This window comes from Phlebotomus argentipes, unplaced genomic scaffold (assembly GCF_947086385.1).
Source record: "Phlebotomus argentipes unplaced genomic scaffold, Phlebotomus argentipes genome assembly contig_15, whole genome shotgun sequence".
In the NCBI taxonomy this organism is placed as follows: Eukaryota; Metazoa; Arthropoda; class Insecta; order Diptera; family Psychodidae; genus Phlebotomus; species Phlebotomus argentipes.
Genome location: NW_026776181.1, coordinates 14,895,048 through 14,913,240, shown reverse-complemented (window position 1 = coordinate 14,913,240; position 18,193 = coordinate 14,895,048). Strand labels below are relative to the sequence as shown.

The following is an 18,193-nucleotide window of genomic DNA, read 5'->3' as shown; positions in this document are numbered from 1 at the left end:
GAGGAAAAAACGCTGCAATTTCTTAAATTCAATCTGTGTCTTTATTTCTAATTCTCACATTACAATTTTTCTTTATCATTTAGCAACGCCCTAATCGCTAACTCTTTATCTTTTCCTTTTCATTTTTTTTTGAATATATTTGCAATTTCACTTTTCTCTGGTTTCATTTTTTATCTTGTCAATAACATATTTGAATTTCATTCTCTGCCAGTTTAATTGATATCATCATTTATTTGTAAAAAGGTATCTGAGAAACCTAAATATTAGGCAAAAAAAAACTATGCACAATGAATAAAGAAATTTACAAAGAGGAGAGACGAAAAGAAATATCAAATTCTCACACATGTTAAAGGGCTCTTAAAGCGCACATTCAAGAAATTTTCTTTATAATTTTCAAATGAAATTTCACAAAAAAGAATAATTCAGCTAAACTTATTAATGCCAAATGATGTTTTCTCAAAACAGAAGAAAATACACCATTATTATCACCAGTCGCAGATATTGTTTTTCTGAGTGTGTGTCTCAAAACCTGACGCTCCGCCCTCTAACACGCCACGCCCACTTCCCTTTCTCAAAAGGAATACAGAAAGACAATTTCATCTACAAATTACAGTATTGCTTGAGATTAAAGTCCCGTTCTAGTAACATTTTCTCTCTCTCTCTTTCTCTCATCTTCTGTTTTAAATATACAAAATAGCATTAAAAACATCATGTTTCGTTGCGGATATTTTCCATCATCTTGTCTTCTTCTTCTTCTTCTTCTTCTGTTTTTTTGGCTTTCACTTCTTCATCATAGTTTCATTCGCCGGAAGTTCATATCTACATAATTCACACTCATCTCTTGCCATTCTCGCTTATGATCTGTTTATGTGTGTTTGTTTGTGTTCTTGAGAAGCAAATGCACAGTTCTATTTAGATTAAAATTTATCACTTCACTCTCTCGCTCTCTCGCTCTCTCTCTCTTTCTAGAAAACCCCCCGCGTCATTATCATCTTCCACTCTTCGTCGACCCAATTTTCAAATGAGAATATCTACTTTTTTTATGCACCTAGAAAAACATTCAACTCAAGAAGAAACACTTTTTTCTCTCTGCCTAACATTATCGAAAACTGAAAGTCGTCCGTTTTTCGTCTCGTGTCGAAAATCCTCCCACAAAATTGGGCCCTTTTACACTCGTCCTCACGCGCTTCTTCTTTCAGAGTACCACCGTGGCCAAAACCACCGTAATATCATCTGGCTTTCCACCTGCAAACACAAATCACAAGGAATATCAGCATCAAAATGATCAAAATCAAGAGAAAAAGTCCTCAAAATCCTCACCTATAGCATTAATGTTGTTTTTCCTCGCATTTATTGCAAACGGCGACATGAATTCACTGTCAAATGCTAATGATCTCGCCATCAGGGCAATTGTATTTGCAGTCATTTGCAACTTTACAGCATCTTGCTCTCCTTCAACCTGCAAAATGACAGAGAATAAGTCACATTTTTATGGTTAAAACAACCACTTTTCCAGCAATAACAGGCGCGTGTCCCATTTTTGCACAAATACAGTGAATTACAATGGAATAAAGCAACTTGTGTTCATGTTTTTTTTGCTTTTCATCATCATTTCATTGAATTTCACAATCACAAAGACTCTCCCAAAAGCACTGTTAGAAGAGGAAGAGCATGAATTAACAACGACAAAGAGTCACATTATCATCGTTAAAACACCTTGAATGCTTAAAAGCCTTACAAGCAATGCTAAACAGACTAAAGAAAGCTCTCAAGCCGAAAAAAACCATTGAAAATCTTCGGCAAATTGTCAAATATGGAGACAAAACGTCTTTTTGGGGGCATTGGCCAGGGATCTATCCTTGGTCCTTTGCTCTACATTGAAGGTGATCCTACAAATCCTTCCCATGCTTTCTAACTCAAAAATTGAACATGCTAACTTTCCTTACTTCACTGTTCTTCTTAACTGTGAAGTCATTCCTTACGCTGATAAGGTTAAAAATCTTAGTATTGTCTTTAACTCCACTCTATCCTGATCTGATCACGCCATTTCCTTTCGTCGTAACATCAACTATTCTCTTTATGTCAATTTCAACTCATTCACCCTAATTCTCCATCTTTTCAGCGATTACAGAATTGCCGCTTATCCTCCAATCGACGCGAACTCGGATCAATCCTCCGTGGATGAGCCTGTAGTGTGTAAAAATCAGATCAGCGATAATTCGTGGTTGATCTGCCACTAAACACACTCAGTTGCTCTTCTTTGACGACACTAGCCCCACTATGCTTTGGTGTGTTCAGCTGTCAGTTGATTTGCATACTTCAAAAGAGTGAAATTTTACGTTAAAATTGCGAAAATTGATGATTCGCAGAAGAATTTAATGATTTTTAATGGTGAAAACACAGCATTTGTAATTTGTAATTTGTTCACGAACGTCTCTTTCTTCCCTACGCGAATCGTATATTTTCCTTCCTGCTCACGACATTTCTATGTCGAGTGTGTGCCTGCAGATTTTACGTTGGGCAACCCGCGCTGAATTTGAGTTTGACGTGTCTGACAATGCGCTTGCTGTCAAAATGGTCAAAATAGACAAATTTCATATGGAAAATGGAGAAAATCGTCAATGAAATGAATTTAAGTGTGGAAAAAACTCAAAAATTAATTGATTTCGTCCATAATGAGCCATAATTGTGGAGAAAATCAGATTGTGTGAAGGCGTTAAAAGTTGATCTGCAGACCAAAATTCTGAAGGGAATCTGACGGGACCGAACCGAGATGGTATGAGCAAAATGCTGTGTTTTCACCATAATAATCTAGGAAATCATTCGCAAGAGATTCGCCATTTTGCCTTTCTCGAGTCGCGCAATGTTTCGGCGCATTCTCGCACGAGCGCGGTGCCGTCGCAAACCACTGAAAAATCGGCTGAACCTTCGATATATCGAGAGATTATTCGCGTTTTCTGGCTAAGCGAACTGTCAGTCGTTCACACTCGCGCTCTCGCTTATCCTCTCGTGGATCATCAGCAAGTCTGTAATCGCTTTTACAAGCCGTACAAGCAATGCTAAAGAGGCTAAAGAAAGCTCTCAAGCCGAAAAAAAACACTGAAAATAGTTGATTTGCAAAAATCCACCCGCTCTATTCCACTTGTGGCAACTGTACGTGGAGAATTTTCATCTCTCTCATGCTGAGAAACTCTTATTATTATTGTTTGCCATCGTGAGAAGTGAATTTTCCGTCTCATTCTCATCATCACAAAGAAGCACGACATTTATAATATTCATGTACAAAATGTATGTAAACTTTAATAGCTCTAATCTTATCACTAAACACACAGACTGATTTAGAATCACTTTTTAAGCCTTATATTTTTAAAAGATTCTACAAAACATTTCTCTTCCACACAATAAAGGAGAAGAAAAAAACCTTCGTTTGAGCAAAAAGAACAAGAAAATCACTTCATAAATGATGTCATATTTTTCTATAAGCGATTAAAAATTGAATTTCTCGCCATTTCCGACTCTTTTCTGTCTCTCAATCTAATCAGGGAATTTCTGTTCAGTTGAGCTATCAAAACAATACTTGAAGCAAAACGCATTTCTCACCAGACAATCTTGTTTGTTTAGCTTTAGTCGAATGCTCTGCGCTTATTTAATTTCGTGCTCTATCAAATATTTTAGTATAATTTCACTCAATTTTCATGACTTTCATTGTACAATACTTTGTAGAGGAAATGTTTCATTAATAGACATTTTTCTCTCTTTCCCTCTTTCACTCCGTGCGATCATAAACAATGATCAAGAGCCGTAAAACTACTTATTTCTACACATTATTGAGTGGGCGCGATTCAGTTTTCCTCATTTCCTGGCCTTTTGGTATCTCTCACTTAATCACACATAATCTCAACTCGCTCAACCCCAAAAAACCACACAATTTTGCCCACTTTCAGTCGGTTTATCCGCGCAAAAAGAGTCAGGATTTAGACTCAAGTAATCTTATCAAATGAAGCCATTTTTTTGGCTGAAAAACACCTTTTATCGAAAAGATGAAAAATTCTTATCGCTTCGCCTCTTGCATCACCAACAAAACTCAAGCCATTTCACCTACTTTGTAAGCACTTTTGCCTGTGTTTATTCATACAATCATTGCAATTAACACTGAAGAGATAAAATTCAAGTGTCATGATTGTACTTGCAGCAATAACTGAACTCAAGACGTGTGCAATTAACATGTAAAACATCCACTTTTGTGCTAATTTCACCCCATAAAAGTCCGTTCATTGTCAATTTATACCACAAAATTTAACGTGCAAATCGACAAGTGAATTGAAAACTAAGGAAAAAGTCAAAATAGCAATTTTTCAGCAGAACAAATTCAAAATTCTGCATTAAAAAAACTAAGAAATTTGCCAAATTTACTTCAAATTGACCATTAAAATGCAAATATTGCTTGGTTTTTATTATTTTGTAAATATTTCAGTTGATTTTATTGGTATTAAATGGAGTTATTGACTGAAATATGACAAAATTAATAGAAAAACTGAAAATACTCCTTTCTAAAGTTGATTTTTAATAGTCTTTGAGTCGATTTTATCCAAACAAGTTCTAAAAAATCAACTTTTCATACTTTACAAGTGAAAAAATTTAATAAATATGAGAAATATTCATTCAAGATCTAAAAAACATTTTAGGATAATTCTGAAAACCTAAAATTATTTTCATAAAAGACATTTTATGAGTTTGACTGCAGTTTTTAAGACATTTTCCATTTGTACTTTTTAGATAAAAAAGATTTTTTGCTATTTTCTCATAAGATACAAATTTCAAAATTTTTGTACAAAAAGGAACAAAAATAAAAGAGTTTTCCAAAAATACGAAAACTATGAAAAATCTACTTTTCTTACTTTACTTGAACTTTTATCAAAAACTTTCAAGTGAAAAAAAATTAAAAGATATGAAAAATATTCATTCAAAGTCTTGAAAAGATTTTAGAAATAATTCTGATAATCAAAAATTATTTTCTTAAAAGACGTTTAATGCGTTTGACTGCAGAATTTGATTTTTCATTCGCAAAACATGACAATTTTCTCCCTTTTTTGCTCTTTAGATAAATAAGATTTTTTACTATTATCTCACGAGATACAAATTACAAAATTTTTGTACGAAAAGATAAAAAAAAAACTATGATAAATCGACTTTTCATAGTTTTCGATTCACCCGTCGAAATTGAACCGACGGAAAAGAAGCGCAACTGATTTTCTTTTACCTCTTTTAGCGTATCCAACAAAAGTTTCGTAGGCACATTGTCAAAAACACCATCAGTTGCCACGAGAATCACATCGCCGTCCTTGACGCTGAAGCTCAGCGTGTCCGCGGACTCGGGACTGTCGCTCAGGACATTGTCGCCGTGGCCGGGCGGCGGCAGCGACAGCTGGAAGGGTGTGTTGAAGTAGTGCTGCTGCTCCTCAGACCTGTGCACAATCTCACCCTTCCGCACCACAATGAAGCCACTGTCGCCAATGTTGGCCGTGTAAACCGTGCTGTTCTCGCGGTTCAGAATCAGAACGCACGCCGTGCTGCTTCCTGCGCATAAACAGACAGACACAGAGACTTAATAAACCTTATCTTCTTAGTTGGCAAATCACCCACAAAGACACTCACCTAGAATTGGTTTCTTCTGCTCCAACAACTCGCAGTAACTGTACGCTAAGAGACTAACGGGTTTCTGGGGATTAAAGCTGGCACAGGTGACTAGCCGTTCGCAGGTCTTCATGAGGAAAGAAGAGAATTCACCCGGATCGATTCCGTAGCTTCGCCAACCGCCAACGCCGTCAGCGACACCTGAAACATTTCCACCATTTCCCAGCTTAGATTGCAAATAATTTCTAAAATATCACCGTTAATAGAAAACTATGAAAAGTCAATTTATCTTCTTTTAAGCCATTTATCTGTTGTACTAAAAAATGCCAAGATTTTTAGTTTATGAAGCAACAGTAGGAAATTAATTTTACCCAAATGGCTAGAATGTAATAAAAATTTATAGTCTTTTTAATAATACGTTATTTACCATATCTATTAATTTTTTTTCACTTGAAAACATTAAAGAAAAGATTATGTAAAGTATTATAAGTTGATTTTATTACCTTGTTTGGATAAAATCGACTTTGTAAGCTTATATTTTCAATTTTTCTATCAACTTTGTCATATTTCAGTCAAAAATTCTTCAAAAACTTCTTCACTTTTCCAGTATTCAATGGAAATAAATAAATAAATCCTTCACTTTAAGACAAATAAGCATTTCCTGAGATTTCTCATCAATATGAATCATGATTTTATCAGTGATTTTGTCATAAATATCATTTTATGTGGAGAGAAAACACTAAAGAGCTTCAGTAAACTTTCTCTGGTCTGATTTTCTGATCAAAATCTTGAATTTTTCACTCCTGAATCAACTCAAAATCCTTCGCAAGATTCTTATCAATGAACTAAATTTTCATTATCACCCCAAAAAAGACTCCTAAAATAGGCTAAACGAGTGATTTTCTCTTATCACTCAAGAAAATCTGTCGCTTGATCGTTGCAATTGCTAATCACCCTGTTTATTTTCGCTTAAGACGTCAAATCAACTCTCCGTGGGATTTATTGCCGCTCAATTTTTTACTATCCTCGCGAGCTTATCGCATGTCTTGTTTATTTTCCATATACACAAATGATTAGAGCCACTCGCAGACTTTTTCCACCGCATTTTCCACACACACCGATGATTTCTCTCTCTCTCTCTCTCTGGTCAATTGACTGCGCGATTTGTGACAACATCCGATTTAATGTACATCTAATAATTCTCCAACGCAGCAAAACACAGTCTTGATGAATTTGACAATGAAAGCAGAATATAATATCGCGCCTTAATCATCATGTGGCTTTTGAGCGGCTCAAATGGAGGAAAATTCTCCCCAATTATCTCACATTGAAGTCCAATCCAAAAATACTCTGCAAAAACCATTTGACTGCTTGCCAAATGTTCTTCTCTCTCTCCCACTCCTTTTCCCACTTGTCTATTTTTCACGACTCACGCTCATCACGTGACGCCTCGTGACTCCACATCGCGTCTATGCAAATCAATCTCATCATCAAATCCATAAAAAAGTCGTGATTAAATGCATTCACGTGATAAATTTGCTCTTGTTCAACACAAACGCGAATCGCTTGATAAAAAACAACGCTGAAAATGGCTCAAATGTGTGTCGCGTCGCCAAGTTATCCATAGAAATGCGTCTCAGAAAATACCCAAATTCAGATTATGCTCAATTGGTTGACGGACTTTGGAACTCAACGCATTTCTTCTGCCTCTTTTCTCACCCAAAAAATGTGCTAATTCGCTTCTCTTCATCGTGAGTGAAGCGTTTAAAAGGTGTGACAGATTCAAGCGAGAGTCAAAGTGACTCAAAAAAGGTTTCCAGTCACATTTTCCCAATGTTTTCACGGTTTTCTCTCTCCTCAATTGATCAGCCAAAGTCACATGCAATCGCAATTAAGGCACATTTCCTATGCGCCCATTAACTTCACGTGTTTCGCGCACTATTCGTGCTCGCGCGATTGGTTTAATCAGAGATTCCAGAGGGTTGTCTTTGCACACCCCGTGATAATAGAATGAAATTGCATCTGAGAAAGTCAACGAACTCTCGCGCCACAACTTGTATTGATTTATCCTTCTGTGCAATTCCTCAGGAGTCACTCAATGCTTCCTCGCCCTTTTCCTGGACTCTAGAGAATGTGCAGATAATTGAAGTGACTTTCAATTGATGCAATTGCAATCGCACAACGCAATTATTGACCGTAAAACCAAAGAATAAAATCATAGTAAGACTTTTGAACAAAAGTTTTTGGCGAAAAATCAATTTCAGAGTTCAAAAAATTCGATTAGCGTTGGTAAATTTGACTAAAAGTTGCGTTTTTCTTATTTGTATTTCTTAATTTCAGTTTTCATTCGATTTTAGATTTGCAAAAGCGTGAAAAATCCAAGAAATTGATCCCAAAACCAACTTGTGTCTTGGCTAAAAACTCCTTCAAACTGTTGATCATCTGAGAAACGTAAGAAAACTAATCCAATTCTGCTCCGCTTTTGCAGAAACTCCAATAAACCTTCAGTCAAACTGTTGGACTAGTCAAAACTAGTGATTTCAGCGCGACCAGCATGAAAAAAACGCCCGCAAGGTCGTTAAGAAGTTCTCGGAAAAAGAACGGTTTCTTTGTCTTCTTCCTCAGCGATCAAGCACACTTTTGCACAGCTGATGAACCCTTCAATCATCTCTCGGCCGAGATAATCAGCCTTAATGCGAAGATAGCGATTTTTGCTTGTGATCTGGGTGTAAACAAACCAGAGAAGCTTCGCGGATCATTGGCGATCGCTTCCGACTCTCCCGCGGCTGCCCTTCAGCGCCTTCCGTGAAGGACGCGCGCGCGTCCGGAAGGGCTCTGAGGGCGTGCACTCAGACTACACGGACTCACCTATCACGTCGGCGACGCTGGTCCTGGCTGTGAACCAGGAATCCTCGCCGAATTTGCCTAATTTGTATTTGGAGCGCAGGATGTCTTTGGGGAATCCGCACACGACCGACACGAAGTGTGGCTTTGGCTTGTTGTTGGGCTCGATGAGGGTGGAGAAGCCACTCCTCAGCGCGCGGGTCACGAATCTCGTGGTCCAGCACAGTGACTGCATAGTCTTGGGGCGAAGTCACGCGTTTCTCGAAATCGCAGTGCCCCCACAAGATGGAGATGCACTCTCTTCTCTTTCTCACACTTTCGCCCTCACTTTTCACGCCCAAATCGGCGATGCACCGCTCATTTCCCGTGTTGGCACAGCTCAGACGGCTCGCGTTACATCACAGGAACACTTTTCACAGGCGCCTCTGCAGGAAAACGAGAAGAAAAACGCCACGAAAGTCGAAGAAAACACACGGCGCAGATTCAGTTCGAGTCAATCTGATGGATCGGCAGTCGCTTCAGCGCCTCCAGCGGCCAGCACTGCCAACTGTCGCCACTTGATGGGTTTCTCTCGCCCCTCGTGGAAGAAAAATAAGCGTATTTCACACATTTTCACATTTATTTCACCTTCTGCGGTATTTAATCTATGTCCCCAATATTGCTGGGCGATGTCTCAATTCCACACTCATTGGATTCACTGAAAAGAAGGGAAGGGAATCAGTAAAATGCCCACAGAGGTTATGTCACGCGCAGAAACCTGTCAAGGGAGGGCTCGTTGCTGAACATTTCGTGGGGAACTGTCGGCGGAGCCCTTTCCGGGAGCAATTCCATCAGCGAATGCCGCGACTGGAGGTGCCTCTCGATCTCCTCCGCCGTCATGTGTCCATCGGAGGAGAGATTGGGCGTGGAGATGTGCACTTGAGGCTTCTTGGCCACGGGTTTCTTCCTCTTGGGCTGCGCATTGCTGTTCCGGGACTGAATGGAGTTGCTCACGCCGCCCATTCCGTCCATCTTCTTCCTCTTCACCTGATCCGACCGCCCAGTCTCGTCCTCCGACGTCTCCGTCTCGTCACTCTCAGACGACGTGAGTTCAGTCTTTTCGTACTGAAGAAGTTTGTCCAGCAGGAATGATTTGTCTCGTGACGCCTTCAAGAAGCGCCTCTGTGTGATCCGCAGCGAATCCTGCAGGAACTCATTCTCCTGCAAAAACACTCAGTGAGCCTCGAGCAGTGGCACAGCGCGAGCAAAACTTACGTAAATGAGGAATTTGAACTTCTTCTTCAGGATCTGATACTGAGCCTTGAAGTCCACCGCTTGCTGCACGCTCTCCTCGTCGCTGGAGCCCTCCTCGATGTCATTCATCTCGCCCTGCTCCATCGAGGCTTGCTGATTAGCCATCGTGCGACAATACCAACCGTCCAACATGTCTTATTTTTAACCAATTCCTAGTTTTTCACAGAGAAAACAACCAAAACCGAGAATGTAAACAAAAATCTGACAATCAATCATGGCTGACAACCGCAGCCGGCAAAATCCTACCAAAAGGAGAAAAAATGCATTTCTTCAACTCCTGTTCAATTATTTATTACAGAATATCGGGGAAAAACACATGAGAAGTTTGTGGAATAGAATCTACCGCTGACTCGTGTCTCTGGGTCGGTATGTGAGGCCCTTTTGCTTCATCTCCCGAATGATGCCGTTCGGAAGCCTTCCGGCCACAGAAATAGCGTAAATTCCTTTAGTAAATCGATCTGCAAAGGCAAATTAATCAATTTTCATGCCTCGAAGGCCTCAAAAACACTGAAAACAGCGATTCGCTTACTTATTCTCTGCCATTTGCACACCCAGCTGTCTTCCGGACTCGTCACGGCGATCAACCTGAAACCGGATATTTGCCATCACATTTGCGCTCATTAATCAGTCAAAACTGTGATTTACCCATCGAAATTGTTGCTGGTGCAGTCATAGATCATCTCTTTGTTGTTCTTCATCCTCAGGAACTCCTCGCAATTGTCGCATCCATCGTATTCGAATTGGTCAAAAGTCTGCAAGCAATCAGGTCAATTTGCATGCAATAAATGCCTTTATTCTGCAATTATCGCACTTACCTTAACGAGAGAACACACTAAGCACGCCCTCAATCCTCTCAGATCCTTTGGAATCGTGTCAAAAGACATTATTGAAGAGTTTTCAGCTCAAACAGCAAGAAATCCAGAATGTTGTTTACTATTTTCTGGCTGCGTATCTACAACTGTCAAATTGCCGCAACCTATTTTGCTAATCGCGCGCCATCTTTCGACTGGAAACACGAGGATTTTCTTCAATATTTCTTACACATTTATTATTATCTTCTCATATTTGTCTAAAATATATGTTTTAATTACTCTCTCTCTCTCTTTCGCCTCGCAATTAATTTACAGTCTGACAGCACTCTGGCCGTCACACAAACACACATCAATTCTCCTCTGAGTTGGGATTGAAGAACAGCGCGCTGAAGGCGAACAGGAGGAAAACCACGCCGCCGATCAGCGTCACTGTCCTCACGGAGATCCTCTGAGCGATCATGCGCCCACCGATCACGGCCAGACCCGTGCAGATGCAGTGACCCAGGATTCCGCCCACCACAACGCCATAAACATCCTGAAAAGAGAGGCGCGAAAAGAGCGTTGAGATCAGCAAATGTGGGAAATTTTGGGGCGCAATTTTCTCACCTCTCGAGCACCCAGAATGATCGTCGTGAGCTGAGATCTGTCGCCCCACTCGGCCAGGAAGGTCATCGTGAAAGCCTGCATGAAGATCCTGGACACCACGTACGCTATGCTGCGCGCCTTGGTCTTCCTCACGGCGCCCGATTCCGGGTCCTGCGAGATCAGCATTGTGCTGGTCTCCTTCTCAAACTGTCCGGAAGACAAGGCAGAGTGGCGAGTGAGAAAACTTCATTTACAAGAGCTCTCCAGACGGCGGAGGAAATCAAGAGCTCAAGAATAAGATTTGTCGATTGAAATTGACTTCAATTAAATTGAAAAGATCAAAATTATAGCATTTAAAATGCAAATAAATCGCAAATTTGTGCTAAATTCTGATACAATCAATTAAAAAATTAGCTAAAATTCCTTTTAGCTCCAGAATAAATACTTAAAATCTATTTCAACAAGAGAATAAGCAAATAAATTAGCTAAAAATTGCTCTCAATCGAAGTCAACTGAAAGTTAAACCATATTCTTGACTGTGAAATAATCCTCTTCCACCTGAGCACGCGATAAATGACAAAAGCTTCTTATCATAAAACATATTCTAATGAATTTCTCGATCATATATTTTTGGTTAAACACAATTTCAGTGTGATTCTGTGTGCGCAGGCGTGTACTAAAAAGGATAAGAAGAAACACTACTGAATACAAAAAGGTGTCACACAAAGTCTTTGAGGCAGTTTTATATTTCATTTGGATGTCCTTTTGTTCCTGTGTTTGTGTGTGTGTGTGTGTGAAAAGCCAAAAAAGAAGCCAGAGTGTTTTAGCACAGAAAGAGTAGAGACGAAGGAACTCAACACAGAGACCAAAGGAAGAATAAAAAACACTTAAGAAAAAGGATGACGAAAGTGTTGGAAATAAAAAACACGGAAAAGAGACCAAAAAAAGATGGACAAATAAATGAATTTTGCTTCTAGCACTTCTGCAGCGGCAAATCTACCGTCGGTCGTCGTGTTATTTGGGTCCGTGATGATCTCAGTCACTCTACGAGAGATTTATAAGATCAAAATGTCACCTAACCCGTGGACTCGTGGCGGCGCTCTTGGCCTGCGGCGCGCCCTCTGAGTGATTGTTCAACTGGCGCAACTCCACGCCATTCTCCTGGCTGTGAATCGACGGCGCGCCGGCGCTATTCACCGACTGCCGCGAGCCCGAGAGCGTCGTCTGGCCGTCCATGGGGCGCAGCTCGAGATCATCGGGGCCGCTGTGAATTGAGTGGAGCGACACGGCCGGCGATTGTCGCTGCTCCGTGTTCATGGAGCGAATGAGCTGCCGATTAAAGGACACCTTCTTAGCCTCTCTCTCTCAACAGCTCTCAAAAGCATCACTAAAAGAAAATCTAGCGCACTTCTCTCGCGCGCCACTCCGCGCGCGGTTTTGGAAGAGAAAATCATATAATATGTACACAAAACATCCATAAGAAAAACGGAGAAAAAAAGGGGATGAAAAAATAAAGAAATAGAAATTTGTAGGAAGAATTTTTCGTATCACGACGGCGCACATAAAAGATTCACTTCTCTTGTTGACCAATTCGACACACCATCAAAACGCTATTTCGCTTCAACTCGACCTCAACTGCGCGATCCTTCCTTGAATTTCAGCCATTTCAGCGCATCCAATTCAATTTTCAGCTCCACTTTTGCGCCCTCTAGAAATCATGCGAAAAATCAAGGTGGAAAAAATCCGCACCAAACGCAAAACATTCAGTGTTTCTGCCAAAGAAATTAGCGGCGATAAAAGGCTGTTCACACTCTTCGCTCTGATATCAATTTATCACTTAATTGCTCAGCACAATTATTGCCACATTAAACCCGTTTGCATCGCGCTGTTCAGCAAGAGTGTTAATCATTTAATTGGCAATTTGTTAAGAATACTCCTGAGCTTTTTGTGTCGATGACGTCAATCTGTGCGCCTCCTGAAGAGCGACGCAAGGGGGAGATAATACAGTCAGAAGCGATGTACAATTCAATTGAAGTGTTTAAGAAGTGGAAGTGCTTGAATATCATCAATCTAATGGCGTTTAAAAGTCATTTTCAAAAAGGAATTAACGCGATATTTGGAGAAAAAATGGTTCTTTGTATTTTTCTAGGTTATGTCATTGATTGAAGACAAACTTTACGAATAAATAACCTTTTAAATCATTCATTCTTTCACTTAAACAGGGTTTAATTGGCATTTACTGGCGCAATAATAATGAAATCTGATGAAGATCACAAGCTTTCGATTTAAAACTGCAGTTAATTACGCTAAAATTGAACATAACCTCAAAAATATTGTTTCTGAATACAAAATTGCCTATTTTAAGAGCTGTTTGATTGATTTTCTACTTTAAAATAGCAAATTTTCACTCAATATTGATCCAAAAAGGTTTTTTTTACAGATTCTTTTAGACATTTCAAGATAATTTCTAGGTTATGTTCCAAAATGCACCCAAAAGAGCGAATTAAAATTAAATCAGATCAATAAATTAGCTGGAAACTTAAAATCTGTCTAAATTACTGTTTCTCTGCAAGTTTTCAGGGTTTTAATAGTAAAAATTACGTACTTTCTGAGACAAAAAGTCCTAAATTTGAGGTTATGATGCTTTAGGCGATTGGAAAAGTGTCTAAAGTTCCGAAAGAGTTGAAGAAAGTAAGGAAAACCCATGTTTTAAGCACTTCTGATGTTCTGAAAGTGTCTGTGATTCTTCACAGAAATTGTGGAAGTGTCAGGAAGTGATTGTACACTGTTAAGCCATATTATCCTCCCCTTGGAGCGACGTGACGAATGTGAGGCATCATCAGATCAGCAGATAAATCCACTCTCGAGCGCAATCAGTTATTTACAAGATGACATGCCGAAAATAAACCAGGCAAAAGTTGATTTCTTTCATTAATAGATTTCAACGCTCAGGAAGTCAAACATTGAATGAATCTTAGCAAGAAAAAAGTCAATTGTCCACAGCGATAAAAGACAAAAATGTGATAAGAAAAATCCGCGCTTAACACGGAAAACAACGGACTTCTTTTGCAGAAATACGTGACTAAATGTTTAAGGATAAGAGCATGTCTTTTTGCATGGAATCAATTCAATTAAACACCTTGAAATCGATTTATGTCGACAAAACATGGCATCAAAACTGACTTATGATTATTTCAAGTACATTTCTTTGCTTCTTTGCATTGCATAAGCAATAATTCTGACTCATTCTACTGTTTTTTCTGGGTTCTTTTGCCTTTTGTGCAGATAAAAATTAGAGCAGAAAATTATAACAAGAGAATTTTGTATAGAAACATAGACAAAATTAAGCAATAAAGTGGTTTTTATAGTGAAATTAATAAAAATCCCTATTCTTTATAATAATTCTAGTCATTTTCAACTAAATCCCAGTCATTTCATCTCCCATTGACTGAAAAACTGACTAATTTGGGTCATTTTGTGCCTATAATTCCGACATGACGTGTTCAATTCACAAATCTGTCGGCGATTCTCTTTATCGCGACTGACTAATTACTGTCCAAATCGTCGAAACCAGACTGAAAGGAAGCACTAAACACCCAAGCGTGACTCATTCCGTGTCTATCTCTCACTTTGTCACATTTCCAGTGCAAAATAACCAGCAAAAAAAAGTCAAGGAAGCAAAGGGAAATCATAAGAACGGAGATAAAAGTAGGAAAATTAGAAGCGAGCAAAGAAAGTGTGTGAAAATAGCGCAAAAACACGTGCGATTTGCGGTCAGTGACTCCGGAGATATTTCGCATTTTGGGGCTCCCAAAGACATCTCTCGATAGCGCGATCGCGCGGCGCAGTTGAAGTCGGTTGGCGGCGCGCCGGACGGACGCACACACGACTCACTCACCTCGTCCTCGCGCTTCCGCAGATCCGACTGCACCTCCTCGAGCTCCTCCTGCGCGTCCGACGCCGACATGTAGTAGCCGTCCTTGAGCATCTTCAGCCCGAAGATGGCGAAGAGCGCCGTGGAGATGTAGTACGTGTACACGCGCGGGATGATGGTGGCGGCCATGCCGAACACCGCGGACAGGACGGTCATCAGCGCGAGCGCCGAGATCGCGCCGGCGAATACTGTGAGGCGGGGATGCCGCATCGCCATGATGGCGGCGATGAAGAAGGTCTTGTCTCCGAGCTCGGACACGAGTATCACAGATATTGAGGCCAGGAACGCGTGCCAGAAGCCCAGCTCCGCCGGGAGCGTCGAGCTGCTGCCGTCGGGCGCCGTGCCATCCGGACTGGGGAAGTTCTGGAACGAGAATCCACGATCAGATGAACTCTGCACAAATCCATCGAGAGCATCGAGTGTCGCCAATCGTCAACCCTTCCACGACCATTTCCGTGCTACGTCAGAGCATTTTTACGATTTTTACTGCACGCGCTTTGCGACATTTTATTGCAGCCCAAAATAGCAGCAAAACGAGGAAATAATAGATAACAATGAGAAGGTTTTGCCACATTTGGTGAATTTTGAATGCTTCATGATTCAAGAAACGTCAATCAAGTGTCAAAATTCAACACCAGACAGTGCTTTGTGGCCATCGTGGCCAAATTTGAGCTTTTAATTGACACGAACAGTGGAAAATGTCGATTCAGTTTACCAAAAACTCCCGATTGACCCGATTTTTGACACATGACAGCTGATGACGTCACAAACATGCACAAAATCACTTGTTTAGAAATTTTTGGTCAAACTGACCAACTTGTTTGAAGAGAAAGTAAAGCAAAAGCTTCCCACCTGTTGAAAAGTTTAATGATTTGGAAAAATTAAGAAAAAGAAAGTCTTAAAGCGCTCAAAATGGGGTGAAAGTGGTCAAATTAAGAGCTTAAAAGTTGGGTTATTTTTTGTTTTCTGTTGTTTTGTTTTTGTGGTGGTTGGTTTTTTGGGTTTTTTGTTTTTTGGGGTTGGGTGGTGGGTGTTGGGTTTGGTTGGGGGTTAGCTTATGTTTGCTATGTTAATAAGTGATTCTACGACAGATTTCTGCTGATTTGTGGGAAGAAAATGACTGGAAAGCCAGGAAAATGTTTCCAGAGTGTTTTGCACAACCAAAATGAGACTTGAATAGCTCAGAAGCGTGCCGACGTGAAAGGGTTAAGCGCGCTCGGAGCACTCAAAGCTGCGCTGAGAAACCTCCGGAGGCGGAGAAACTGGGGCGCTCTCCGGCAAGGCCAGCGCATGGGAATGAGATCTCCAGATTGGCCACACTCGATAACCCTCGGCGGTGCTTTTTCCGCCGGCTTTACCACATTCGCTGACTCAGTGACTTCGTCGTGCGGCTCGATGTCGCCAAGGACGAGTCCGGCGGCGAGACTGAGCGCCGTGAAGACCACGTAGAAGTGCCACCGCGGCACGCTCCCGCGGCAGGGCATTACGTAAATCGGGTCACTATCCAGCGACTGCTGAGCGGAGGTGGAAAACTCGACCTAGAAACCAAAATCTCGGGGAGATTTTGGCTGACGCGACGAAAGGTTACTTTGATGGGAATTTGAGATGAAATTTCCGCATTATTTGCGCACTTTTTGCGATATTCAGCACACAATACACTCGGCGGAATCTCAAAAAACACCGTGCAAATATCAACAAGCACTGATTACACCTCTATTGCACATTTTCGACTGATAAGAGACACGGAGAAGAGCGATGCTGGAAATCTAGCACACAAAAGTTTTTACAATGTGACTTTGACACTTTGATGGCATGAAAAATCTGTTTTACACTGCAAAATTTCAATGCGGAGGCAAAATAGCGCAATTTGCAGCACTTTAAGGGCTTTAAGTGACATTTATTCAAAGATCTCAGTGAAAATTGACTTAAATACCATTCACAGGATGTAAAAACACTCAATTACTCATTGTAATAAAATTATGGTGCTCAATATTGTTGAGAAATTGAGATTCTGCAATCATTTTTCCCAGTGTTTGTGTTTACACGTCACTCAACACACGCTCAGCACTAACGTCATCTATCGATTGAGGAAGAAAACTCGCTTATCTGCGCCCGAATGAATGAAATTGAGAACACTTTGCGCAAAAATGCTCAGACTCTCGTTAACCCATCAATTGCACGAATAAATCACGCTCAAATTCACTTTTTACATTCCTCGGACACTTTTGCGTCTCTCCATTTGGCTTGAGAGCCTGGAAACGACTGAGTTTTATTATCAACACTGACGCAGGAAAAGCAATACGAGCGGAATAAAAGCGCGCTGTTATCAGGTGAAAACCAAAAGAGAACTTTTAACAAGCACCAAGGGGAAGATAATATGCCTTACATCTGTACATCACTTCAAAACACTTCCAAATTTGCCTGGCACTTCTAGAACATGAAGTTTTTAGACTGTTTCCTAATAATTTCCCAAATTATAAGGAATTTCATAAGCTTTCATCCGATATTTCTGCAAGAATCCATTTAAAAACGCTCTTTCGGACATGTTTTCCGAACATAACCTGAAAATATAACCAAGAGATCTTCAAAAACTCCGTTTGGGGGCCTAAAAGATCACAAAATCATGGAGAAATATTTCTAAAAGAACATTTTCCAAGTCCAAATGACTATTTTTGAGGTTATGTTTGAGTTCCTGACAATTTAAAGTGTTTCGTGCCATGCAAATGCTTAATTCTGTCAATGACCAACGATCTCATGGACTTGAGCATAAGAATTTATGTGTTAGAATGCGAATTATTCACTAAGTCTCTCTGTGATTCGTTACATAACCTAGAAAAAAGATTATTTCGTTTGTTTCTGCATGAAAATCGAAGGGAAATTAAAAGAATCTGCATGATTTATCAGTAAAAGCAGGATTCAGGAAAGGAATATTGTAAGTTTTTGAACACTTCCGCTTCTCAAGTACTTCTGACTGTACTATCTCCCCCTTGACAAGCACTTAATTGCTCACTGAACGTCTCGCGGTGCAAAAAGAGGTGTTTTTAGTGGCAAGATTGAGAGTTATTAGATTAGAACTCTGCGACGAGATTCA

The 18,193-nt window shown here is 40.2% G+C and overlaps 4 protein-coding genes across 5 annotated transcripts; all 4 read right to left on the bottom strand.

Annotated features, from left to right (window-relative positions):
- Positions 1–18: 18 nt before the first annotated feature.
- LOC132263472 (protein phosphatase PTC7 homolog) lies at positions 19–8,975 on the bottom strand. The gene is made up of 5 exons (XM_059763253.1): positions 8,503–8,975; positions 5,656–5,835; positions 5,261–5,577; positions 1,321–1,459; positions 19–1,245 (listed from the first exon to the last, which is right to left on the bottom strand). Exons 1-5 carry the CDS (start codon positions 8,711–8,713, stop codon positions 1,196–1,198), a joined length of 897 nt encoding a protein of 298 aa, XP_059619236.1. The 5' UTR covers positions 8,714–8,975; the 3' UTR covers positions 19–1,195.
- Positions 8,976–9,078: 103 nt separating this feature from the next.
- LOC132261441 (INO80 complex subunit E) lies at positions 9,079–10,020 on the bottom strand. The gene is made up of 3 exons (XM_059760264.1): positions 9,733–10,020; positions 9,236–9,678; positions 9,079–9,175 (listed from the first exon to the last, which is right to left on the bottom strand). The coding sequence occupies exons 1-3, from the start codon at positions 9,901–9,903 to the stop codon at positions 9,118–9,120; spliced, it is 672 nt and encodes a 223-aa protein (XP_059616247.1). The 5' UTR covers positions 9,904–10,020; the 3' UTR covers positions 9,079–9,117.
- A 1-nt stretch (position 10,021) lies between these two features.
- Positions 10,022–10,740, bottom strand: LOC132261442 (transcription elongation factor SPT4). Its single transcript, XM_059760265.1, has 4 exons — positions 10,587–10,740; positions 10,417–10,523; positions 10,301–10,356; positions 10,022–10,229 (listed from the first exon to the last, which is right to left on the bottom strand). The coding sequence occupies exons 1-4, from the start codon at positions 10,653–10,655 to the stop codon at positions 10,111–10,113; spliced, it is 351 nt and encodes a 116-aa protein (XP_059616248.1). The 5' UTR covers positions 10,656–10,740; the 3' UTR covers positions 10,022–10,110.
- Positions 10,741–10,804: 64 nt separating this feature from the next.
- Positions 10,805–16,883, bottom strand: LOC132261437 (transmembrane protein 165). 2 transcript variants are annotated; one of them, XM_059760253.1, is made up of 5 exons: positions 16,461–16,883; positions 15,067–15,465; positions 12,249–12,497; positions 11,190–11,375; positions 10,805–11,118 (listed from the first exon to the last, which is right to left on the bottom strand). In XM_059760253.1, the coding sequence occupies exons 1-5, from the start codon at positions 16,584–16,586 to the stop codon at positions 10,933–10,935; spliced, it is 1,146 nt and encodes a 381-aa protein (XP_059616236.1). In that variant the 5' UTR covers positions 16,587–16,883; the 3' UTR covers positions 10,805–10,932. The 2 variants fall into 2 exon arrangements, with proteins under 2 accessions (XP_059616236.1, XP_059616237.1); XM_059760254.1 differs by lacking the exon at positions 12,249–12,497 and having other exon boundaries at positions 10,812–11,118; positions 16,461–16,878.
- Positions 16,884–18,193: the final 1,310 nt, after the last annotated feature.